We start from the raw sequence: 23,583 nt of genomic DNA on the forward strand, positions 1-23,583 counted from the left end.
GGTGTCTGGAGACTGGTGGCGCCTGATCAGTTTCGCGAAGAAATGAAATTAAACTCGTAAAAAGCACGCGACGCTCAAAAATTAGCTAATGATTCATTTATCAGCCACCCCACTAAGATAGCGGAATAAATAATTGGACCATGTAACAGTAACATTCGAATCTTACCTGTTCCTTTTCCAGTTTCATTCGAATTCTGGTGTAAAGTGAATAGAGTTTTCGATCTACAACGGTGTACTTCACGCTATTGATTCCGTCACTCGAAAACCGACGTTCCCTTGTTTTTAATTGATCAAATCTAGACACACGACGAATCCTGTATGTTCACCCACACCGAAGCATCATTTCACCGTCTTGGATTTAACGCTGCGCTTTTGTGATGCTTCAAAAGCATGACGTAGGAACCTATTGACTCGACCGGACGCACGAAGCCCATGCCTTTGGATCTAAGTCTGCAACAAGAACACATAAAGGACACTGCCAAAGTTTCGTATAACACTGACCTACCTAAAAAAGAGATCGTCGTCTTCTCCTCCCCAACCCCAGTAGACATTTGAATATCCGTTTGTCTTTTGAACTTGATTCTTGGTCATAATGGCTGCCCCTCCAAAACACGTGGAATAAGGTCTCCTAAAAAAACCCAATTAATTAACGTTAGTCTCTAGAGAACAGATAGACTTCTCTCTTACCAAGTGTGACCACTCTTGTGAATAACAGTAGTTAGATGAATCGCTTTTGTCTCGTCAGATGGACAGAAGTAGATGTTCTTGTCGTTCTCGATGATGAGATCGACGTCGTGCCACGCATAACAGTCGTAATCCATATCCTTTCGTGCTTCAACGTAACCGACATTCATGACAGCACCTCGGTTAAAAATCAATGCATCTGACTAAAAAAAGAAGAGAGAAAGACAGCTAGACGCGTCTCTTCCTCACAACCGTTACCATTTCTACCTGCTCTACGACATAGATACGAAATTGCAGCAGTTGTCGACGAAGAATAGGCACCATGTAGTGCAGGAAAACTTTCAATTGTTCTTCGCGGTTTCGAAAAGGCACGATGATTGCTATCTATTAGAAAAGAACACGCATACAGTAGTAGACGTCCACGCGTCATAAAATGCGACGCACTGAATTTCGAGCCTTGCAAGATCGAGGCGTGAACAGGCCTCCTACAACCATTCCATCGGCAACGCTCTCCTTTTCAATTCGGTCCAATTCGAGAGTAACGTCCTCGTTGATCATCAACGGGCCAGCTAAAAGCAGTTCAATGTCTTGATGCAGCCTCAGACAAGGGTAACTAAAAAAAGGGAGTCTCTCAATTTTTACACAAATTAGGTGGCATCTTGGGGCAGATGTCTTTGGGAGAATTCGCTTTCTTTTCTGCGACCGGCGTTGATTTCGGACGCGGTGGCGGCGGCCGCGGCGTCGACGATTCTTTCTTCGGTTTTCGTATCGGAGAAGGGCGTGCGGTCGCTGCTCGAATTGGCGACGGATTCTTTCGTTCGTGCGGCGCCGAGGAAACCCGTTTCGCGTCCGTCGGCATTAGCGGGGCAATCGGTTGGCTCGTCGTCGTCGCTAGCGCCTTCTCGGCGATGACATAGGGCCACGATCGGGACGAGGAATAGACCGACAATGCGCGTCGTACGGAGGAGCGTTTTGTGAACGAAATTAGCAGTATGCAGGCGATGAGGACGAATACAACGACGATGACGAAGCGTTTTGGTTTCATGCTTTTGAGTTGACCTGTTTTCGAGTGTGTTGTCGCCGGCCGTTGTCGCCCCGCCGAGAATACTATTTTGAGATTGTGATTAGACCCATCACGCATGCGTTTGTTCTTTCGCGACGTATCGCCTGCTGTACCGTACAACAATAGTTTCTCTCCCACCAGCAGAACGCTTAGTAGTACGGATCAGAGAACCGCTGTGAGCTACTGATTGATCGAATTTGACCACTCGTTTCGCTGCTGAAGGAAGGGGACCCTCTCTACAATGGTCGGCTTGTGCGGCGGCAAAGGTACAGTTTGCACCGCTCCGTCTTAGAGATTGCAGTAGACGACGTGTCGCGATCGCCGCGATCTCCGCAATCTCGTTCTCGTTCTCGTTCTTTCGTTATTTCCTTCCGCGTCATCTATCTCACGATAAAGAAAACGATCCCTTTTTCTATTCCTTCGGTAGAGCCTTTTTCTTTCGATCGCGGAAACAGTCATACGCCATGACCGGATTCCGTTCTTTAGCCTGTGTTTACCTAAGTCAGTTGCGTGCAATTTCTACTGTAATTTTCCGCGACCGCGTTGCGCTTGACCGTTATTTATATCGACAGGAATGAGCTGTCTCTTTTTTGGTGTCGTGATTCTGCTTTTGCTCTTCTGGGGAAGTCAAGGTTGGTTGGTATTTTATGTTTAATCAATTAGGGGGCATGCTTGTTTGCTTTCTATGTGACACGCCTCTGTTTCTTTTCACTTTCAGCTGGTAAGTAAAGTGGGGGTGCACGGTGCGTTATATAAACCGTCGTGTTGTGTGTTTTTTTGAAGCAACATCGTCAACTAATACTACTACTACTGTGACTCCTACTACTGTGACTCCTACTACTGCGGCTCCTACTACTTCTGCTGCTACTTCTACTGCAGCTGCTGCTGCTACTACTTCTGCTTCTGCTCCTACTACTGCTGGTAAGTAAAGTAGAGGTACATGGCGGACTATATAAACAGACGTGTTTTTTAAGCAACGTCATCAGCGCCTACTACTGTGGCTCCTACTACTGCTGCTGCTCCAAGTACTGCTGCTCCTACTACTGCCGGTAAGTAAGTGGGGTGCATGCGCGCTATATAAACGGTCATGCTTTTCTGAAAAAACAGCGTCAACTCCTGCTACTACTGTTGCTTCCACTACAGGCAAGAAATAGCAGTAACGGTTTGGATATACAGTACATGTACTATTTCTTTTAAAGAAACCCCGTCTACTGCTTCCAGTACAACCGGTAAAATGGTGTAGCAGCGAGCTTTGGAATATCCTTTCATTGTGTCTCTTCAGCTGGAATGGCATGCTCTAGCCTTGAACCTCCCGTGAATGGACTTCCCATCAGCGATGAAACGGCAGTGGGATCTCAGGTCAATTTTATGTGCAAAGACGGCTACACTTTGAGCGGCACAGCGTCTCGCCTATGCCAGAACAATGGATCATGGAGTGGCACGAATGATTCAAGATGCAATCGTACGTCTCGCGTGGGCTAGGAATTTTTTCTGTGCAGTTTGTAGCGCTTCCTGCTCGTAGTGATGAGCTGTGACGTTTATCCACCGCCGGGAAACGGTTCAAAAACCACGGATAATCGAACCTTTGGATCAAAAGTCGCCTTCAAATGCAACACTGGCTATAATTTGACTTCGGGCGAAGGTGGCGTCTCGTGCGTTTTAAATTCGAATAAAACCGACGTCACGTGGTCTGGGTCTCCACCTGTTTGTTCTCGTATGAAAAGATTTCAACATAGCTGGATATGAGAAAGATAATTATTATGTATTTTAGTGATACCTGACTTTTGTCCGGACCTTGGAAGCAAACCAAAACTTATCAAGAGTTCTGACAAAAGATCATTTAACACAACAGTGACATTTAGCTGTGAGTCTGGCTATAATAGAAGTGGTTCAGAGAAACGTGTTTGCCAGTCTAACCGAACGTGGAGTGGAGAAGAGGCCTCTTGCCTTTGTACGTACAGTTCAATTGTTATTTCCGTTTGCCTTACTGTTGTTTTAGTAATTCCTAACTATTGTAATGAACTTGCTGATCCAGAGAACGGTTCTAAGAATTTGACGGAGAGATCCATTGGTACGGTAGTGGGTTTCACTTGCAACGACGGCTACGATTTGGGAGGATCGAAAACTCGTCAGTGTCAGATGAATAAACAATGGAGCGGGTCCGATACAGATTGCACAAGTATAATATGTCGTTCAGTTTCTACATCTAGTAAATGGCTGTGTTTAGTTATACCGGAATATTGTCCAGCTCTTCTGACTCCTCAAAATGGAGCCAAAACTTCTGAACTCAGATCCATTGATACGGAAGTTACGTTCAGCTGCAATGCTGGGTATAGTCTGGGAGGATCAAAGGCCCGTTTGTGTGAAGCAGGTAGAAACTGGAATGGTTCTGATACATCTTGTACCGGTAAGTGTCTTGAAGAAACGTGGATGTAGCAGTTGAGTGCCAGTTTTAGTTATACTGGAATATTGTCCACCTCTTCTGACTCCTCAAAATGGAGCCAAAACGTCTGAACTCAGATCAATTGATACGGAAGTTACGTTCAGCTGCAATGCTGGGTATAGTCTGGGAGGATCAAAGGCCCGTTTGTGTGAAGCAGGTGGAAACTGGAATGGTTCTGATACATCTTGTACCGGTAAGTGTCTTGAAGAAACGTGGATGTAGCAGTTGAGTGCCAGTTTTAGTTATACTGGAATATTGTCCAGCTCTTCTGACTCCTCAAAATGGAGCCAAAACTTCTGAACTCAGATCCATTGATACGGAAGTTACGTTCAGCTGCAATGCTGGCTATAGTCTGGGAGGATCAAAGGCCCGTTTGTGTGAAGCAGGTGGAAACTGGAATGGCTCTGATACATCTTGTACCGGTAAGTCTCTTGAAGAAACTTTGAGTGTAGCAGTTAAGTGCCGGTTTTAGTTATACTGGAATATTGTCCAGCTCTTCTGACTCCTCAAAATGGAGCCAAAACGTCTGAACTCAGATCCATTGATACGGAAGTTACGTTCAGCTGCAATGCTGGCTATAGTCTGGGAGGATCAAAGGCCCGTTTGTGTCAAGCAGGCGGAAGCTGGAATGGTTCTGATACAACTTGCAGTCGTAAGTCTCTCTGAGCGCTCTTTGTGGTTCAATTACGTACACGCGATATCTCTTTCAAGCGCTAAACTGTCCCAGGTTGTCAACTCCAAGAAATTCTAAACTCGTGAACGGAAACGGTCGAGAATATTTAACTGTGCTAGAATATGAATGTGACACTGGGTACAATCTGACGGGCGGCGACTTGATGCGAACATGCGATTTAACTGTAGACAATTCTGGAGTGGAGTGGACGGGAACCGATGCAGTTTGCACGAGTACGTGAATATTTAGTGTAGCTGGGCCTGCTTTATCCTCGTGGGTTTAGTTGTTGACTGCGGTCCTCTTGATCAACCAACAAACGGAAAGAAGACAGGCAGTGTCACCACATATAATTCTGTGATATCGTTTGAATGCAATGAGGGGCATTCTTTGGTCGGCTCTGAAAAACGTTACTGCCAGGAAAACGGGGCTTGGAACGGCACGCAGCCCATCTGCGACCGTAAGGTGTTCTCTCAATTGTCCTATTTTGAATGATTATTTTATTCAGTTCTATTCTGTCCCGACTTAAATCCACCTGGAAACGGTTCACTGGACTCAAAGGCCACAGCTTACCCTTCTAAAGTGACCTTCAGCTGCAACAGTGGATACACCTTGTATCCTAAAGGTGGTGACACTTTGGAATGCGTAATCGACGGGTCTTCTTCGGTGCCGGCTGTCAAGTGGGACAAAAACGATCCAAAGTGTGGAAGTGAGTACAGATCACAGCAAAAAAAAGTCTTTGTATCGTAAGCGTGCACTTGGATCTTTATTTTAGTTGTCCCTCAAGTCAAACTGGTGCGAACGGGCAATTCTGCTGACATCAGCAGCACCACACTACTTTCTCCTCAGTATAGTTCCAATTCTACGGTCATGATTGATTGTCAGTTGGTCACAGGCTATCCCGAGACCATGCTCGAGTGGAAAATTGCCGAAGCTAGTGTCAGCACTGACACTTCTGATAATGTCTATCAGGAATCTCCAGGAGAAAACGCACGAAAACTAGTGTTTCGAAGTTTTGGTACAAACGAGCAAGACAACTACACGTGTACCGCGGTCAATCCAGCTGGCAGTGACAGTGCAACGTTCGAGATCCTTCTTCAAGGTAAAGTGCACTAAAGGATGTTTCTTTTTCTGATCGATGTCCGGTTGTAGTTGTGCCGGATCCCCCTCCTCAACCAACAACGAACACAGTGTCTGCATTTGAAATCACGGTGACGTGGGTTCCTCCAGGATTTGATGGGCGTTCTCCTATAACAGAATATGAAGTTGGGTACCGAAAGAAAGACGCGTCTAGTTACACCACTATGTCATTTATTTCTTCTACAACGTCATTTTCCGCTAAGAAATTGAAGCCGTACACAGATTATGAGTTTCGAGTCAGAGCCCGAAATAAGATAGGCTACAGTACTTACAGTCCAGTTTCGATCCGTCGCACTTTGCAATTTAGTAAGCTCTTTGAGTAGTGTTGTCTTTAATCAGTAATTTATCATAATTTAGATCCTTCTCCTCCTCAAAATGTAAGAGCTACTGTACTGGGATCATATTCTGTTAGCGTCACGTGGCAAGAGCCATCTGAAAAAAATGGAATTATCACCGGATACAGAATTCAATACTCTGGAGGAGATTTATCAGGCGCTCAGGAAATTGACGTAAACGGCAGCACCTTTGAAACCACTGTGAAGTCTTTGAAACCATTCCGGGAGTATGAGTTTTCTGTCAGAGCCAAGACTGAAGAATCCGGAGATCTCTACAGCGATTTTTCGGACGCCGCTAGAGCGAAAACGGATCCAGCAAGTATGGGTTTTTGTTTGAGGCGAGAATCTTCATAGTACAGGGTGTTTTTGTGTGCAGAGCCCACGAAGCCTGCTAAAAATATTGAGTCCAAAGCGGAAGGCCAAACATCTATAAGTGTGAAATGGGAGGCGCCAGATTCGGATGGCTTCAACGGAATTCTGACGGGATACAACATTCGATATACCAATCTCACAGACAACGTTACCAACTTGCAGAACGTTGATAACGAAACGTTTTTTACGAATCTGACTGACCTAGTACCTCATACGAACTACAGCATCGTTGTCTATGTTGTCAATACGGAAGGAGAGGGACCTCCAAGCGACGAAGATGTCATTTTAACAGGACAAGCACGTAAGCTGGCAACAATCTTTAAAGGATTAAATTTTAAGACTACTTCTTTATTTGTTGCAGCTCCAACAGCGCCTCCCCAAAACATCTCAATTACCGTTCTATCATCCAGTAGCATTAGGGCGAATTGGTCAAGTCCTCCTATAGCTGAAATTCCCGGCATACTGACAGGATATCGGATCTACTATCAAGCAGATAAAGAATCAAGAAAACACGAGGAAGTCGGTCCTCGCGTACTGACGACAGACCTCGACGACTTGAAATTTTACACGTTCTATAATATCACAGTGGCAGCTGGGACCGGAGGAGGGTTCGGTCCGGAAGGACCTCTTCTTCGAAATCGCACACTCGAAGATCGTAAGCATTGACAGTTCGGTTTTTTTCGCTTCTTGTTTATTATGTTTTTACAGTTCCTGGGCCGCCCGCTTCTTTGAATATTTCAACGACGTCGGCTACTTCAATATTAGCGTCATGGGAGGTTCCTCCTGTAAAAAACGGAGTAATCCGCGGCTATCGTGTTAAATACTTCAATGACAGCGGCGCATTTTACCTGAATTCTACGACGACTAGCGTGAACTTGACGTCGTTGAACGAATTCACGCAGTACAATGTCTCCGTTCAAGCAAGAACCGGGCCTGGGTTGGGCAACGCTAGTGCCATTAGAACAGAAACAACAGACGAAGCTGGTGAGTGCGCACGATAAAGTATTGACAGTCCAGTGAGACTAAGTGGTGTCTTCCCTAGCTCCTAGTGCTCCTCCTCAGAACGTCTCCGCTGTAAATGGCAGTTCGACGAGTCTTAAAGTATCGTGGACACCGCCGCCGACGCTGGATCAAAACGGTATAATTCGAAACTACACGGTGGCATACAACAGAAGCTCTGGTTCTCCTTCGGAGCTAAACGTTGCGTCTAACAACAACAACGTAACACTGTCGGGCCTCCAGAAGTTTGTCAAGTACACTGTGACGGTAAGAGCCGTGACAGTGGCCGACGGTCCTCCGAGTTCGCCTATAACTGTCAGCACAGATCAAGACAGTAAGACGGTTTTGACGAAAGCTGGAAAAGCGACCAACTCGTCGTTCTCTTTCTTTAGTTCCCGAAGAACCTCAGACTTTTAGCGTAACGGTAATTTCGTCGTCTGCGGTGAATGTCACTTGGGCACCTCCGGCTGTGCGGAATGGGATCATCACCGGCTATACACTCAGCTATTTCAATGACTCGAATAACCTCAGCCAATCCTTTAATGAAAGCGCGCGGTCATACACTGTAGAGTATCTCAACGAGTACACAAACTATACGTTCTCTCTCAAAGCGGCTACGATCAAAGGTGAAGGCCTTTCGACAGCGCCGCAGCAGAAAGAAACACTTCAAGATGGTGAGTTTGTACTAATATATATGTATATATGTCGTAGCACTGAACATTTCTTATGTAGTACCAAATGCACCGCCGACTATTGACAATATAACGGCTGGCGCCACGTCACTGACTGTCATGTGGTCGGCGCCGCCTCTTGAAGAACTCAACGGAAGGATTATTGACTATGAATTCTACTATAATGGCAGTCAATTTGATCGAGAGCTTCACGACATGAACAGCAGCAGCACCGAAGTACTGACTTTTACACTGGAAAGTCTTCAAGAATTCGTTTGGTATGATGTCAAAGTGAGAGCGTATACCGAAATCGGACCCGGTCCGTTTTCGGCTGTAAAATCAAAAAGAACGTTGGCTGGTAAGGGAGAGAGTTCTTTAGTTGAGCAAGTTTGAACTGACTCTTATCACAGCTCCAAGTCTTCCTCCCACAATCACAGCAATTCGGAATTTGTCGTCAACGTCGCTGAGCGTGAACTGGGCCAAACCGGCACCAAAAGATATCAATGGAATATTTTTACGTTCGGAGATTGAGTACAAACAGATCAACCCTGATATGTCATATCCATTGCAAAGTGATCCGACAGACGAAACTATTGATTTGATCAATTTGAGAATGTAAGTTAGCCTGCGTGTTTCTGGGAGTAGTAGAACTGTTTTTCTCGTGCAGATACACTCGCTATGAAATTCGAGTGAGAATTGTAACGAATGCAAGTGAAAATGGCCCAGAATTGAATGGCACCTGGTCGAATCTTGAACGAGTTCGAACCGACGAAGACAGTGGGCAATGTCAAGGTTTTTTACTAATTTAATTAAAACGGTTCTTTTTTGTAGTTCCCGACCAGCCAGAGGCCTTGTCAAATGTTTCAGTTTCCAAGTATTCTGTGGAATTGACGTGGCAACCGCCTAAAGTCGTAAAGGGAATCATCACTTCTTACCGTCTCAATTATCAGAATTTCACAAGGAACAAAGGGCCAAAAAATGAGAATATGTCTCTGGGTGGGAGCGTCACTATGACAACAGTCACCGGTTTATTGCCATATCGCAATTACATGTTCAATCTCTTTGCAAGCACATCAAAAGGAGAAAGCCTCACAGCGGCTCAACTTTCAATCCAAACAGTTCAGTCTGGTAATCACTTAATTTTATTTATCAATGAATAAGAAATCAATTATTTGTTTTGAAGCGCCGACCAAGCCGCCAGCTAACGTCACAGCTGTTTCTACTAGTTCGACGTCAATCAACGTTACATGGAAAGAAGTTCCTACAGAGGATCAAAATGGAGTTGTTCAATATTACCACGTTCTATACGACGCTCCCGAAAGAAACGTGAAAAATCAATTAGTAAAAGTACCTCACTCACGCTTACAAGTCCAACTCTTCAATCTTTTGAAATACGTTGAATACGAAATTCGGGTTCGAGCTGTCACCGTCGAAAACGGCACGGCGAGCGACATCGTCAAAGAAAGAACATTGCAAGACAGTAAGAATTCCCCGCGTGTTGAGCACTTGCTTTATGAGATTGGTTTTAGAACCTACGGTTGTTCCAAGCAACGTTGTAGTCAAGCCAGTTTTAGACAACGCCACCCAACTTCGTGTTAGTTGGGAGAAACTGGATCCTCTTAAAACCAACGGCATTTTGGAGGAGTACCGAGTGTACTACGTTGAACTAGAACGAACAGATCTTCGTCGCCGCCGCGCTGCGGACATCTTCATATCTATCAAGCCCGAGAACGTAGGTGGCAGACTTTCTGTAACTGTTGTCTGCAGTTCTGTGTTTTCAGTTGTTTGTGCTTGTTGGTGGTTTAAAGCCATACAACAACTACAGTATTTCGATGACAGCTGTCACAGGTGGAGGAGAAGGACCGCGCAGTACTTCGATTGTTAGCAGGACGGCTCCCGCTGGTGAGCCATTTGAATGACCTCATTTTCTCGCTGACTTGTCACTCCTTTTTGCAGATCCTCCCACTTTCGCTCTAACCTTTCCTCCTCCGCCGGAGCCTAAAGACGATCAGATAACAGTTTCTCTAGCCGGCTTTATGATTACGAACATCAATGGTCCAATTGAGTAAGTGTGGTACGTGGCTCAAAACTTGGGGCTTGATGCATTTTTGCGTGTCTGCTTCTCAAATAGAAAGTACGAACTCATCGTAGTAATACCAGAACTGGACGAAGACGGCCGACCGATGATGGATCTCGGAGATCCTGACGTTAAATTTCCCCCTGATAGCGTTAAACCCTACCCACTTCCCGATGAAGAGTTATCAGAGCTTCCTTATGCTTACAAATGCAAAGTTTGGCTTGGCAACGACCTGGAGGAGAAATTTGTCATTGGAAGTGAGGATCTTCCTTCTGATTTGGCTCGTGAAAAAGTGTACAATGGCCCACTGAGAAAAGGAACCTACTACAGCTTCTTTCTGAGAGCTTTTACTGTCGCAAGTCCGGATCAATCTGTGAGTTCCTCAGTGGATTATAAGCGTTCTCATTTGCAGTTTCTTTTTACAGTCGCTATACACTTCGTCTAAGTACGGACCAGTTGTGCTGATTCGTATGACTCGATATTACAGTGTAAGACGTTCAGGCGTTTCATTTTATTCTTTTACAGCTTCGGATTCAAAAGTGGGATTGATCGTTGGTGTGGTGATAGCGGTCGTTGTTATTGTTGTGCTTATTATCATTATTCTGTTTCTCCTTTACCGGTAAGTATCTCAGAAATAGTTGTAGCATTAATTAAGCATTTTTCCTTTACCAATTTTATTGCAGACGTCAAAGGAAAGGCGGATTTGAACCCGTCGTATCTCGCGGCGGAACCGTGGAAATGAGTGGCGGTGTTGTCGTCAATCCTAGTGTCGTGCCCGACGGCGTTGCTTTCGGTACGCCCTACGACGTCGGGACGCGAATAATCAAGGCAATTTATCTCGCGCAGAAAATCCGCCCAAGATACCCGTTCGCCATCTGATGACGGCCATCACTCGTCTCCGCGCCAACGGAGACTTTGGCTTCTCCGAGGAATACGACGTGAGAGTTTTAAATCTCGACGTACGACGTACGAAATTAGCCGAGTCTTTGTTCATTTAGAACGTCGAAGATCCGAAGAAGGAGACGTTCACGACCGAAGCGTCGGACGATCCGGACAACAGAACAAAGAATCGCTATACGAATATTAAAGCATGTGAGTTTATCTCGACTTACAGTTTTCGACTCGAAACGACGTTTTCCTTGTATCTCAGACGACCACAGTCGCGTTCATTTGCACACGTCGCCGTCCGGTTCCGACTACATCAACGGGAATCACATCAACGTCAGTGAAGACTTGAATTTGTCGTTTTTCTGATCGCTTTTCCTGTAGGGCTACAAGAAGGAAAACGTTTACATTGCCACTCAGGGATCGGTTCCCGATTCCATAAACGACTTTTGGAGAATGGTTTGGGAGCAGAACGTCCACGTTATCGTTATGCTTACGAGACTTCAGGAAGGAACGAAAGTAATTACGCTGACTGCATGGACACGCATGTTTTTAGGCATATCGGCTTCATAATAGCTTAAATGTCATCAATACTGGCCGGACAAAGAGGAACCGCAGCATTACGAAGACATCACGGTGACTGCTTTGGACACTCAGGAGCTTGCCAATTACGTTGTGAGAAGATTTAGCGTGAAAGGAGTGAGTCCGACCATCCGCGCTCGATTAAGAAATATTAATTAATTAATTGCGTTGTTTGCTTGCAGCCGAGTTCGAAAGAGGAACGTACCGTGCAGCAGTGGCACTTCCTCGCGTGGCCGGATCACGGAGTGCCTCAGCACCCGAACGCGCTAATCAATTTCATTCGAAAATCGACGAAATCCAATCCAGAAGACGCCGGTCCAATTGTTGTTCATTGCAGGTAACCCGTTCCAGGTAAGGGATCTCATGAAAAACGAGCCTCTACTTATTCAGTGCTGGCGTTGGGAGAACCGGATCGTACATTGCTCTGCACTTTCTCTTTGAAATGATGGAAGAGGAGGGAAAAGTGGACATTTTTGGCGCCGTGCGCGCTCTTCGATCCAAACGATGTCTCATGGTTCAGACGGAGGTACGAAAAAGGCGCGAAAGGACGAGATTTTTTGAGTAACATGCTGTTTGCAGTCTCAGTACATATTCATCTACGAGGCTCTTCTGGAAATGGTGCACTGCGGTCGAACGGAGGTGATTGCGCGCGAGTTGGAAGATCGCTTCAAGTTGCTTCAGGAAATCGATCCTGCTTCGAGTTCTTCGGCTTTGGATGCCGAATTTAAGGTAAGATGTCACTCTATGTCGTCGTGCATGTGTTTAGGACTCGCACTCTTTTTTTTTGCAGCGGCTGAATGGGCCGAAACCGTTGAAACTGAAGACGACTGTTGCGAATCTTCAATACAATCAGAAGAAGAATCGATTCGTGAATATTGTTCCGTGTACGAAAATCTTATAATATATATACAGTATGCAGGTCCATGCTATTACTTTGTTTTTGTTCGATTTCTTAGACGATGACACGAGAGTGAAGTTGAACATGGTTCCTGGAAACGAGGGCTCGGATTTCATCAACGCCAACTGGATTGACGTGCGCTCGCTCATCTCTCTTCGAGCTCTTGTGTTTTACTATTTTTTTGCAGAGCTACTGGCGTCAAAACGCCTTCATCGCTACCCAGGGACCTCTTTCTAATACGATCAACGACTTTTGGCGCATGGTTGCTGAAACGCAGTGCTCTACTATCGTTATGCTGACGCAATTGAACGAAGCGGGAAGAGTGAGTATTCATTCGCTTTGGAAAAAAGATCCTCTCGAACGCTTTTCTTGCCTTTAGGAAAGATCGTCGAAGTACTGGCCCGATTCAGGAAAGATGAACTACGGAAAGTTGACCGTCGAAAAGACGTCGGAACAGGAATACGAAGAGTACATTCAGCGCGAATTGATGATCACCGACGAAGTATTTCCCTACATTTCTCTGCTCTCTTATTCTGACGCATCTTTCGTTTACGAAGGACGGGCAGTCGACTCCAGTGAGGCAGTTCCAATACACGGCGTGGCCAAACAAAGGATGTCCTTCTATTGGCACTGGCATGATTGATTTGATTGGACAGGTGGACAAATGGAAGACGCAGTGTGGCGACAAGCCGGTGATCGTGCATTGCAGGTATAGTACCGGTAGTACATGTGTATATGCTTCTTCCCATTTCAGCTTTTTTGTCTCTGTAGTGCTGGATCCGGTCGCACAGGGTGTTTCATTGCGCTGAGCATTTTGATTGACAGACTCAAGACCGAAGGGGTGATCGACGTCTTTCAAACGGTCAAAAGTCTTCGTCAACGCAGGACTGCTATGGTTCAAACGCTGGTGAGTTGCATTGATGAAGAAGCCCAACGCATACGACAGAGGGTCTCTTTCTTCTAGGATCAATACGAGTATTTGTACCGCACTATGCTGGATTTCCTCAATTCTTATGAACTTTACAGCAACTTCAGGTAAACTTCGACTGAAGAAGAGCTGGGAGATATTTCTTATTCTGTTGGTCATTTTTTTGTTTTTTTTTCTTCTTGCTTTTCTTGTCTTTTTTTTAGTGAATAGGAATTCGTAGAGATGACATGGCACCATAGCACGAGTAGAATAGAAAGACGGAAGTGGCAAAATACATATGTATTGAAAAATACGTGCAGCAGTCGAGCGGTGCTGCCATCATGAACCAGTATCCGGGCCTGTTCATCGAAGAGCAAGCGCATTGTTGCCAACTGCGATCTCGCCTATATTTGTCTTTCTGTTTGAGTGGCCGGACGGCCTAATCACCCATAGGAAGCACCGTTTCCTTCCTATAAAAATCTACTCCGCCCGCTGCTTCGCGCGTTCGCGATGGCGACGTTTGGACGGCGCACGGGATCGCGAGGTAATACCTAAGCGACGCGATAATAAAGCCTTCGCTCCTCCTCGCGATAAAAAACACAAGTCGTTCTCCGCGGTCCGTCCCCGTCCGCGACAACGCAGACAAAGCACGTCGAGCCGTCGTGATCCCCCCCACGATTCGTTCTCTCGAAGAGCACGTGGGTCTTATCACCGCACTTCTCTCTCGCAGGCGATCCACCCGAAGCGAGATTTCTTCACGAAGGAATGGACTTCAAGGCAAAGGTGAGCCATGATCGAGTTAGGACAAGACCCTCGTTTTTCTCATTCCAATTTGGGGGCGCCGATATGTAGATCTTGGGCGAGACGCCTGTGCCGGCGGCGCGCGGCGAGAGAATGTGTTACGACGCGTTAAAGACTCTAAAGGTAAGGCGTCGTTTCGCCGCCGCGAGGGAGAAATCGAGGGGAGCCCCCCCTTTTTTGCACCGCGGATCGAGACACTACGATTGTCGCCAAAAAAAATCACGATTTGAAAAGAGACCGTAAAGTTTGCTGGATTCAGGGAAACCTGTTCCTTTAGAGCGCCATAATTCGAGCTTTGAAAGTCTAAACTAAGTCATAACGGCTAACGGAATTTCCTTTTTCTCAAAGTCAAGAGTTCGTTTGACGGGAAAGCATAAGCAGAGAATCGTCATAAACATCTCCACGGACGGTGTCAAGGTGCGAGAGGAAAAGACTGAGGTGAGGGAAAGTCACTGGCTATACTTCTATTCAATACTTATTATTATTGTCTCAGGAGGAATTGCAACATCATCGTATTGCCCAAATTTCTTTTGTCAGCCACGACCCGACTGACAGTCGCGCTTTCGCTCTCATCTGCGGCTCGGAACCAACCGGCTACACGTTGCACGGATTCAAAACAGAGAAAAACGTGTGAAACGCAATAGAAAGAAAAACGCGCCGCTAGTTCATTTTTTCTTCTCTTACCAAGGCATCGAGCGTCACAGGAACAATCAAAGAACTGTTTCAATTGGTCTACAAGTACAAGAGAGAAGTGACTCGCAAGCAGGTGAACGAGAACCAGGACCAGTCGCCCGCCGCCAGTGTTCCCCAACAGCAAACAGCGTCGCCGCAGTCTCAGCCACCACCTCCGCAGCCGCCGCCGCCGTTTGCAACGACCGCCGCCAGTCCGAGCGTCACCGAGAACCACTCGCGGAGAAACATGGACGAATCGACGAACGAGGACATATTTTCTGTAAGGGTTCAACCTTTGTCTAGTGCATAATCATTCACGTGCTCTTTTCCTTCTAGGATTTGGCTACTATTCGAGCTCAAGCAGCGCAGAAAAAAACTGAGCAGCAACAGCAACAGGGACAGCAACAACAGCAGCAGCAACCAACTAATCCTTCTCCTTTTGATGCAGTTTTCCATACCACTGATAATAGACAGAAAGCAGATTTGGGCCTGATAGCGAGCTTGGGAGACGAACTGTTCGGAGAAAGTCTGTATCAGGTGGGCTGGGGGGTATTTTCTTGGGTAAGAAACGGCTTTTCATTTGGCTTCAATGAAGGTGCCAACAAACAAGGCGGCTAGCGCCAATGTATTTGGTGGATTCAATAGTGGGACCCAACAGGTCTGTGTCAATATGATATGTAGGACGGACGGCTCTATATATGTACTTGGTTTTCAGTCCTCTTCGATAAACGATTGGAACGAAGTGGCCGCTGACCTAGACCAGATTGCCAAGGTAACGACGACGTTGCCGCCGCCATCTCTTCGTATGAACTTTTTTTCAACACAGGAGCTTGAACCTAAGAAATCTAACACGCCGCCGTTTCCTCTCTCCAACGTAGTCAGCGATCCGTTTGCGCCGGCGGCCTCGAATCAGCCCGCCTCGTTCAATTCCTTCTCCGCGACGACGACAAAAACGACGGCGTCGGATGCATTTGGAAGCGCGTCGTCGTTCGGAGGAACGAATTTCGGCGGCTCGAGCCAAACGGCGGCAGATCCGTTTTCGGATCCGTTTGGCGCGCCTGTTCCAAAGGAAGCGACAACGTCTGGTTCAGGCGAAGATCCGTTTGCCGTTTCCACGGCGTCCTCCGCTCCGCCGAAGGCGTCGAACGACTCGAAGGGTCCTCGGCAGTCGAACGACGATCGGTTCGCTGCACTGCGCGCTCTAGCCGACGAAGACGTCAAGTTGGGATATGACCCGTTTGCGTCGTCAACGGATCCGTTTGAATCGACGAGAATCGAGACCAAAACAACTACCGATCCCTTCGCCGTCTCCTCTTCGACGACGAAGACAGCTACGACGAAGGCGACGGCGGATCCCTTTGGCTCGTCGTCGTTCGGACCCCAACCGTCTGTCTCTTCAGCGAGTTCGGTGAACGATCCGTTTGCCGCTTTTGCCGTCATGTCTCCAGCGCAGCCAAACGCCGGATCGACTCCCGCGCCAGCCACTGCCGCTACCGCCGCTTTCGCTCCTCCGTCGTTCGCGACGCCGTCGGATCCGTTCTCGGATCCGTTCTCGTCTCAGAGCGCTACAACGACGACTACGACTACGACAAGTGATCCGTTTGCGAGTGTAAAGCCGTCGTCGGCCGGCAATGTGACCTCCGCGTTTGATTTCGCTTCGTCGCAGTCCTCCGCCGATCCTTTTGCTTCGCAGACGTCGCAAGTCAAAAGAGCGTCTACGGGAAATGACGCCGCCGCCGCCGCCGCCGCCGTCAAACCAACGACGGATCCCTTTGCCAGCGTCAGCGCTCAGGCAAATAATCAGATCAATCAGTCGTCGTCTCTCGAAAGCGATCCGTTTGCCGCGTTTGATTCTCCTGCTCAAGTTCGACGTCCGACAGCGTCTTCAGCTACCAATGATCCGTTTTCCACTTTGAATGCGTCGACGAATCCCTTTGCTTCCGGCTCTGCCGCGACGACAGCTCTCTCTCCCGTCAATCCGTTTGCTCAGTATCAGCAATCGTCACCATCGGTATTTTGTCTTACGTTTGCGTTTTTTGATTGCACAGTGCTTGTTCTTTGTAGAATCCATTTGCATCGCCTTCAAGTTCCGCTTTTGGATTTGGCTGACGATGGTGCGAGATTAGAAGAGAAGAGAGAGAAGAGAGTGTAGAATCCCTACGGCAGTCAGTGTTCGTGTGTGATCATTTTTTTTTGTTGCAGCGCCAATTGATTACATATAACTGATGATCATGCTATTACACGTATTCAAAACGAATTATTTATAGAAACAAAGTAGCGGCAGTCTTGCGTGTTCTTTGTATGAATTAAAGATTGTGTCTGTATGACTGTCTGTATGTTAGCACAGTATGTATCACAAGCACGTGAGCAATAGACGATTGCTGTTTAGGGACGCGCGCACTAAGAGGATCTTGAATCTCTGCTGGAATGTCGAACGAAAACAGAGACGAAACGAACGACGACGAGAGAGCGATCCGAATCGACATCGATCGCAACAACGTTGAAAGAACCGCACCCAGAGACGATGTATCTAAACAAGAAGCCAGCATCGCAAAAGCAATCGTCGGCGGCGAAGTGGGTCAACACGAGCAAGCGTCGCTCGCCTTCAAGGCCATCGTCTGCAGCGCATTCATCGTTCTCATGGTCACCTATCCCCTCATCGTCGCTCTGACGAAACGCAAAGGCAAATTCGTCTATCACCCGTCTTCCGCCGTTCTCCTAATCGAACTCGGCAAATTTCTCGTCACCGGCGTCCTCTGCGTCGTCGTTCGGCCGTCGTTCGACGGCTTCAACGCGCGCAGCGTCGTCGTGCTCGCTCTCCCGTCGATCGTCTACATGATAGCGAATAATCTAGCGTACACCGTTCTCGAAGTCACAAGTCCCGTAACGATGAACGTTCTCTCGAACGTGCGCCTATTTATGGTCGCCATCATTTATTGGCTCGTTTTGGCGCGTCCCATCAGTCGCGCGCGCTGGATCGCCATGTTTCTCGTCGCCGTCGGTCTCGTCTGCTCGCAATTGCGCGGCGACATGCGTCTCGCCGTCACGGGCCTCGGTCTCTTCTACATTTTTCTCAAAGCGTTGCTTTCCGTCGTCAACGGCATCTACACGGAAATCGTTCTGAAGCATCACGTGAGTAATTTTCACGTGCAGAATTTGCAAATGTACGCGTGGGGCGTAATCACTAATCTGCTCGTATTTCTTTACGGCTCGACGAAACCGCTCGCCGAGATTCGTTCGAGTTTTTTCGAGGGCTTCAACTCGTTCGTTTGGGTGTCTATCTTTGTCGGCGCACTAACTGGAATTGTCACCGGTGCCGTCATGAAGCACTTGGATAATATTGCCAAGTTTTTTTGCGTCTCCTTAGCTAATATCAGTCTTGGCGTCCTCACTGCTTATTTCTTGCCATCGGAGTTTCAATTTTCTCTGCTATTCTTGATTGGAGCTATTCTAGTTGGCCTGGCTTCGTATATGTATTCGATTAACGGTTTACCTGACTGTGCTAAGAAATTTTTATCATTGAAATCTTTAGAATGGTGAGGAGTCAGGTACTGTAAAAGGGCATGCTATATGTGCGGTGCTGTCACATGACTGCGCGAGATTATTGAACCCAGAAAATACGGGCTGGGCATTGTTTTTACGATCGTCGTAGGAATAGTCGACCTCTTTCTGTTTCCATATGCACTCTAAGCGATTCAAGCCCAATTCGCCCAATTCGGAGGAAACAGACGAAGACGCTTCCGAGCGTGAGCGCGCGCGCGTCGATCGTCCGCGACGCTTCGCCTCCAAAACGTTCTTTTTTTTGCCTCCAGAATCGAGCGACAAAGCGCAAGCGGGCGGAGATGCGACGAAGTACAGCGATTTCGCTCGAAGACAGATGGTAGACCTGCGAAGAGAACGAGAGGAGGAATAAACGAGAACGTGTTTTTTTCTCTCTCCCAAGGCCAAAATGGGCCACGTGAAAGGTCGAGGCTTGGGTAAAGAAGAGCAGGGCACGGCCGACATCGTCGTCCAGCAAATGCAACTTGGAAGACGAGGATTGGGAATGAAAATAGCCGGCTTCGAACCGTCCGACGAAACTTGGGAATTTGAAGAGGTTTATTTTTTTGGTGAATTTTTTTTCTCTTGTTTGTTATCTATTTTTCTGCTAGGTAACCAGCGTGAAAGAGGCTCCTGACTGGCTTCCACCCTGCACCCAGCCAATACCATCCAGCGAAGAGCTCAGTCGCTGGGCTCTCGAAGGAAAAGTTCGTTTCCTCGTCGTCTTTCGTCGTCGTAATTTTTTTTTGAAATTTTGGAATTTTGGTAGAAGAAGCTTGTTATTCACGATGAGACGCTGTTCTGCTCGAGCGAAATATTGAACCAGGTTCTTGAGTGCAAGGTGAAAATTGCGTCGAGGGGGGGGGGGGGGGGGGGAATAGTTTAAAGAAATGAGTGCGCGTTCCAGACCGTCTTTGATACGTTGGAAGGTGACGAATTTGTCAAGGCACGCACGAGAGCGAATCCCTACGAAACAATCAAAGGAGCCATATTTCAGAATAGGCACAACCTACATGGAGCCTATATCGATTTTTTTTTATTTCTTCTCGCAAAGAGCCGCCTGTAAGCTGGCGAACATGGACAAAGTGTTCAATTTCATGCTAACCTTCCCAAAGACAATGGAAGGGGTAAAGAGATTCGGTTGCTTCAATTTTGCTTTTTTTGAAATTTCCCAATAGAAACCGCTGGTAGGAACGTACGACTTGTTCTACTTCGCCGACATATGCGCTGGACCCGGCGGATTTTCAGAGTACATATTGTGGCGACGCAAAACGGAGATGGCTAAAGGATTTGGACTCACTCTAAAATCAGGTACCATCTACAATACACATCTCAGAGACCGCACGCTTCCTCTTAAATTACGTAACGTTTTCTTCTCTCTAGGGCCAGGTGTCAACGATTTCAAACTCGACGAATTCTACTCGGCTCCCGTCGAATTTTTTGAACCTCACTATGGCGTCGGAGGAGCGGACGGCGACGGCGACATTATGAATTCGAAAAATTTGGAAACGTTTAGGAAGTTCGTTTTGGCCGAGACAGGCGGAAAGGGAGTTCATCTCGTCACTGGAGACGGGGTACAGTATGAGTATTGAATTATATTCATTGGCATGTCTCCTCTAGGGATTTTCGGTAGCCGGTCAGGAAAATATACAGGAAATACTTTCAAAGCAGCTGTCGCTTTGCCAGTTTTTGTGCGCCTTGTCTGTGCTGAGAGAAGGCAAGAGAGCCCCGTGTGACTTCACGATTATCTGTTGCCATTGGGTTGTCTCTTGATCAAGGTGGCAATTTTGTTTGCAAAACGTTTGACCTTTTCACGCCGTTCTCCGTCGGATTGGTGTATCTTCTCTATCGCGCCTTCGATCACGTTTGCATTATTAAACCTCTGACGAGTCGACCGGCGAACTCGGAAAGGTCGAGGAGGGTATAGGGTGTCCGGTCATCTCACTCTCGAACGTTCTTCCAAATCAGATTCGTCGTCTGTCAGGGCCTGCGAAGCGGAAGCGAAACGATTCACGACTATCTCTTCCAAATCAACGAACGATTGAACGCAATGCGTCCGGACGAAGACGTAGTTGAGGTCAATGACGACGACGACGACGAATATCCTCTCCTAATAATTCTCGTCGTAGGTTGTTCCACTTGAGATAATTCAGAAGGATTCCGGTTTTAGTGAATACATGACGAATTCGAATGAAAGGTGCCAAGAGGTTTTAAATGGGCTTATTCTATTGGATACGGGTGCGTAGTATTGGAAAGGGGCAAATCAAGGCGCTAAGGAAACTGCGAATATTTATTCAAAATACGTGAGTGCATCACACTCTCTCACACGTATGTCTCGTAACAGCAAAAATGCAGAGTTCTCTCCGAAGGCAATCAGGCGGAAATTCGAAAAATGTGTCTTGAGGAGTGGAAGGTCAGTACAAGCGCGGGGGAGAAATTTCGATGGCTGTCAAATGTTACAGATTCCCGACGAAGCGAGAGCGGCGCCGAAACGGTCCGATGCGAAGACTCAATTCGAGTCTCTGTGGAAAGAAAGAGACGTAAGTCGCTAAGTATTTTTTTGGAAGCGCGTGCACGCTCTTGTAGATATTTCAATCTGCTTGCAAGGATCTTAGTCTCGACGTCATGAAAAACGTGCACAACTGGCGTTGTTGCGTCTTCTCCGGCCAAAGGAAACTCTTGCTTAGCTTGGGGGTGAGACTATGGATTCAACTCGCTTTAATTATATTAATTATTTGTCGTGGCGGCAGAGGACTCACGTGTACGGCTTGGACTTGAGCAATAAACCGGGCAAAAAACAATGGATCAAATCTCAGGAGCTCGCTTCTCTCGAACTTCCGGCTGATACGCTCTTGGAAGTAAATGTCGTTAAAGAATACGAAGGAGAAGTGCGTAGAAGGGCATCTCAGGAACACCGATAAGTCATTAGCTCGTCTCAGGGATCGGGGCAGAAGCACAAGGTCGCCGTTTACGTCACTGACGGTCTCGTTCTGTGCGGCAAAGACATTTCGAAGAAACACTACAAGGACAGGTTAGACACAGAGAAGTCGTCAGTAGACGTTGATCTGTATAGCTCCTAACGTCCAGGATTTCTTTTGTTGAGAAATTGGCCAAGGCTGTTAACAAATCAACGAAGCCGAACATGATACCAGTCAGGTACGTTCACGCACACGCGATGCAAACAGTTTAAGCTACTTTCTACCTACTAGAGTGTACCAGATGACCAAGGTCGAGTCATTGGAAGAGCTCTTTAGCAAGTAAATAATATCTTAGGCCTAAGGATAGTTCTTGTGGTTGTCAATGGTCATTCTATAGTCTCCTGGCTGACTAACTCTGTTTTTCTCTCAGCTTCTGTTTCAAACAATTTAAAGGAAGACGCGAACGCCGATTGGCTTACAACGTTTCTCAAGGTCGGTTCTTATCTCCCAGTGGCATACTCTTCTTTCGGCACCTAAAAGGTGACTAAGTGTTGCAGTTACATTTTTTGTGCGTGTACCTCTTCTCTTTAGAGCCTTGGAGTCAAGGTGTTAGCAAATCAACAGGCAGACCTTATTTCTACAATCCCGTTAAGCAATCCGATTCCGTCTCCTTTCCACCGCCTGAAGCCCTTGGCTCATATAAGTAGGAGCAATTTATTTATTCACTCATTTTACATTATCATTATCATTATTATTATTAATATTATTATTCTCCTCTTTCTCCTCAGCGACTGCCTAAAGAGTCGTCTGTTGTGGCAGTGGGGAGAACACGACATCAGCTTCCAATACAGCCTCGTCCATCCCAACGACAACGAGGATGAAGAGGAGGAGGAAGGAGAAGAAGAGTCAAAGCCCAGTCAACTGACCCGAACATCGATACTAAATTACATCAAAAGACTCAAGAAAAAATAGAGAAACGTTTCCCAGTTGCTTTGGCTGCAAAAGGCGGCCTGCTTTTGTTTCTTATACTTACAGCCTCTTTTGACGCCCTTAGTTTAATTAAAAGAAAGGGAGAGTCAAAGTACAGCTCTCAAACATCACAAAAAACCCAGGAGACAAAGTTTCTCCGCTACAAAGCTCGCTACAAAGTTCGCTGCCTACTCTTACATTTTCGAATATTTCTGAAAGTCGACACCCTTCTGAAGAGTGACTCTCATGATGGCACCGTTATGCGTCTCATTCTCAAGCAACTCCAACATCCCCCCTATAACCACATCCATTTCAACTGTTCCCGCCTCTTCGGCATATTTCTTGAAGGCAGGATTGATCGCCATTCCCGCCTCGAGCATAGGCGTCCTAACCATCGTCGGACAAATAGCATTGACTCGTACGCCGCGCTTTTTCGCATAGCCCCACACGCTCTTGGTGAAACCAAGCACGCCGTGCTTAGCAGCGCAATAGACGGGCGATACGGACATGGGAATCAGTCCACCCATGGAGGCGACGTTGATAACGACCCCGCCTCCACGAGACGCCATGTGCTCGATTGCCAAGTAGGTGCCGTCGATGACGGCCGATAGATTCGTATCGATCGTCGATTTCCAGTCGTCAGGATGCTCTACAGCGATCCCGGCGTTGTTGCATACGATATCGAGTCGGCCGAACGTCGATACTGTTCGCTCGAACGCCGAACGAAGCGACGTCGTGTTTGAGACGTCGCATTCGACGAAGAGAGCGCGCGACGACGCAGCGGACGTCGCGTTGAGCTCCGATTCGGCTTTGCGACCGTTTTCTGCGTTGAAATCGGCTACAGCAACGTTACAAGAGCGCTGGAGCAGAGCCGTGGCAAGCGCTCGGCCGATTCCGGACGCAGCGCCTGTTATAAGAGCCGCCTTTCCCCGCAGCGACATTGTTGTGCATCCGGGA

General features: G+C 47.1%; 6 protein-coding genes across 6 annotated transcripts; 4 read left to right on the forward strand and 2 right to left on the reverse strand.

Annotated features, from left to right (window-relative positions):
- Positions 1–13: 13 nt before the first annotated feature.
- On the reverse strand, positions 14–1,788 carry LOC136190792 (beta-1,4-galactosyltransferase 1-like). The gene is made up of 8 exons (XM_065979057.1): positions 1,327–1,788; positions 1,129–1,253; positions 952–1,068; positions 688–887; positions 506–628; positions 349–450; positions 167–296; positions 14–112 (listed from the first exon to the last, which is right to left on the reverse strand). Exons 1-8 carry the CDS (start codon positions 1,727–1,729, stop codon positions 101–103), a joined length of 1,212 nt encoding a protein of 403 aa, XP_065835129.1. The 5' UTR covers positions 1,730–1,788; the 3' UTR covers positions 14–100.
- A 657-nt stretch (positions 1,789–2,445) lies between these two features.
- On the forward strand, positions 2,446–14,039 carry LOC136190330 (receptor-type tyrosine-protein phosphatase F-like). Its single transcript, XM_065978458.1, has 51 exons — positions 2,446–2,468; positions 2,531–2,668; positions 2,722–2,796; positions 2,855–2,890; positions 2,947–2,976; positions 3,030–3,209; positions 3,270–3,461; positions 3,519–3,698; positions 3,747–3,926; positions 3,975–4,154; positions 4,204–4,383; positions 4,433–4,612; positions 4,663–4,842; positions 4,902–5,096; positions 5,147–5,320; positions 5,369–5,569; positions 5,636–5,962; positions 6,013–6,306; positions 6,358–6,654; positions 6,712–7,008; positions 7,069–7,362; positions 7,416–7,691; positions 7,750–8,040; positions 8,099–8,380; positions 8,439–8,735; positions 8,788–8,992; positions 9,045–9,154; positions 9,209–9,505; positions 9,561–9,857; positions 9,907–10,109; positions 10,159–10,279; positions 10,334–10,442; positions 10,509–10,827; positions 10,880–10,922; positions 10,980–11,073; positions 11,138–11,247; positions 11,301–11,392; positions 11,453–11,546; positions 11,605–11,675; positions 11,724–11,858; positions 11,916–12,038; positions 12,104–12,258; positions 12,312–12,447; positions 12,501–12,650; positions 12,712–12,805; positions 12,878–12,954; positions 13,007–13,141; positions 13,199–13,321; positions 13,377–13,528; positions 13,591–13,726; positions 13,784–14,039. Exons 6-51 carry the CDS (start codon positions 3,035–3,037, stop codon positions 13,856–13,858), a joined length of 8,328 nt encoding a protein of 2,775 aa, XP_065834530.1. The 5' UTR covers positions 2,446–2,468; positions 2,531–2,668; positions 2,722–2,796; positions 2,855–2,890; positions 2,947–2,976; positions 3,030–3,034; the 3' UTR covers positions 13,859–14,039.
- Positions 14,040–14,096: 57 nt separating this feature from the next.
- On the forward strand, positions 14,097–17,589 carry LOC136190332 (disabled homolog 1-like). Its single transcript, XM_065978461.1, has 11 exons — positions 14,097–14,270; positions 14,457–14,509; positions 14,579–14,650; positions 14,876–14,965; positions 15,021–15,155; positions 15,216–15,479; positions 15,536–15,736; positions 15,795–15,857; positions 15,915–15,971; positions 16,026–17,210; positions 17,264–17,589. The coding sequence occupies exons 1-11, from the start codon at positions 14,237–14,239 to the stop codon at positions 17,306–17,308; spliced, it is 2,199 nt and encodes a 732-aa protein (XP_065834533.1). The 5' UTR covers positions 14,097–14,236; the 3' UTR covers positions 17,309–17,589.
- Positions 17,590–17,599: 10 nt separating this feature from the next.
- LOC136190337 (probable UDP-sugar transporter protein SLC35A4) lies at positions 17,600–18,818 on the forward strand. Its single transcript, XM_065978466.1, has one exon. It carries the CDS (start codon positions 17,627–17,629, stop codon positions 18,737–18,739), a length of 1,113 nt encoding a protein of 370 aa, XP_065834538.1. The 5' UTR covers positions 17,600–17,626; the 3' UTR covers positions 18,740–18,818.
- Positions 18,819–18,838: 20 nt separating this feature from the next.
- LOC136190331 (cap-specific mRNA (nucleoside-2'-O-)-methyltransferase 1-like) lies at positions 18,839–22,764 on the forward strand. Its single transcript, XM_065978460.1, has 24 exons — positions 18,839–18,945; positions 19,012–19,079; positions 19,143–19,295; positions 19,351–19,446; positions 19,509–19,580; positions 19,647–19,741; positions 19,794–19,866; positions 19,918–20,050; positions 20,123–20,313; positions 20,360–20,456; positions 20,518–20,650; positions 20,708–20,816; positions 20,869–20,936; positions 20,986–21,042; positions 21,095–21,152; positions 21,202–21,279; positions 21,326–21,433; positions 21,490–21,627; positions 21,679–21,770; positions 21,827–21,895; positions 21,949–21,996; positions 22,088–22,197; positions 22,249–22,360; positions 22,446–22,764. The coding sequence occupies exons 1-24, from the start codon at positions 18,879–18,881 to the stop codon at positions 22,627–22,629; spliced, it is 2,409 nt and encodes an 802-aa protein (XP_065834532.1). The 5' UTR covers positions 18,839–18,878; the 3' UTR covers positions 22,630–22,764.
- Positions 22,697–23,582, reverse strand: LOC136190344 (15-hydroxyprostaglandin dehydrogenase [NAD(+)]-like). The gene has a single exon (XM_065978475.1). The coding sequence runs from the start codon at positions 23,565–23,567 to the stop codon at positions 22,821–22,823; it is 747 nt and encodes a 248-aa protein (XP_065834547.1). The 5' UTR covers positions 23,568–23,582; the 3' UTR covers positions 22,697–22,820.
- Between the last annotated feature and the right edge of the window lies 1 nt (position 23,583).

Source organism: Oscarella lobularis, chromosome 8, assembly GCF_947507565.1.
Source record: "Oscarella lobularis chromosome 8, ooOscLobu1.1, whole genome shotgun sequence".
Classification (NCBI taxonomy): domain Eukaryota; kingdom Metazoa; phylum Porifera; class Homoscleromorpha; order Homosclerophorida; family Oscarellidae; genus Oscarella; species Oscarella lobularis.

What these genes read in the sequence shown, in the direction of transcription:
- LOC136190792 (XM_065979057.1), bottom strand. Translation starts at nt 1,729, where the DNA reads ATGAAACCAAAACGCTTCGTCATCGTCGTTGTATTCGTCCTCATCGCC. An exon ending in CTTGCAAGGCTCGAAATTCA is followed by an intron (nt 1,069 to 1,128) that starts GTGCGTCGCATT and finishes CTTTTCTAATAG; the next exon opens with ATAGCAATCATCGTGCCTTT. An exon ending in GCAGCGTTAAATCCAAGACG is followed by an intron (nt 297 to 348) that starts GTGAAATGATGC and finishes TCGTGTGTCTAG; the next exon opens with ATTTGATCAATTAAAAACAA.
- LOC136190332 (XM_065978461.1), top strand. Translation starts at nt 14,237, where the DNA reads ATGGCGACGTTTGGACGGCGCACGGGATCGCGAG. An exon ending in GAATGGACTTCAAGGCAAAG is followed by an intron (nt 14,510 to 14,578) that starts GTGAGCCATGAT and finishes GCCGATATGTAG; the next exon opens with ATCTTGGGCGAGACGCCTGT. An exon ending in TCGGAGAAAGTCTGTATCAG is followed by an intron (nt 15,737 to 15,794) that starts GTGGGCTGGGGG and finishes GCTTCAATGAAG; the next exon opens with GTGCCAACAAACAAGGCGGC.
- LOC136190330 (XM_065978458.1), top strand. Translation starts at nt 3,035, where the DNA reads ATGGCATGCTCTAGCCTTGAACCTCCCGTGAATGGACTTCCCATCAGC. An exon ending in AAATCGCACACTCGAAGATC is followed by an intron (nt 7,363 to 7,415) that starts GTAAGCATTGAC and finishes ATGTTTTTACAG; the next exon opens with TTCCTGGGCCGCCCGCTTCT. An exon ending in TAGCAGGACGGCTCCCGCTG is followed by an intron (nt 10,280 to 10,333) that starts GTGAGCCATTTG and finishes TCCTTTTTGCAG; the next exon opens with ATCCTCCCACTTTCGCTCTA.
- LOC136190344 (XM_065978475.1), bottom strand. Translation starts at nt 23,567, where the DNA reads ATGTCGCTGCGGGGAAAGGCGGCTCTTATAACAGGCGCTGCGTCCGGA.
- LOC136190331 (XM_065978460.1), top strand. Translation starts at nt 18,879, where the DNA reads ATGCACTCTAAGCGATTCAAGCCCAATTCGCCCAATTCGGAGGAAACA. An exon ending in TGTGTCTTGAGGAGTGGAAG is followed by an intron (nt 21,153 to 21,201) that starts GTCAGTACAAGC and finishes CAAATGTTACAG; the next exon opens with ATTCCCGACGAAGCGAGAGC. An exon ending in GAAGCCCTTGGCTCATATAA is followed by an intron (nt 22,361 to 22,445) that starts GTAGGAGCAATT and finishes CTTTCTCCTCAG; the next exon opens with CGACTGCCTAAAGAGTCGTC.
- LOC136190337 (XM_065978466.1), top strand. Translation starts at nt 17,627, where the DNA reads ATGTCGAACGAAAACAGAGACGAAACGAACGACGACGAGAGAGCGATC.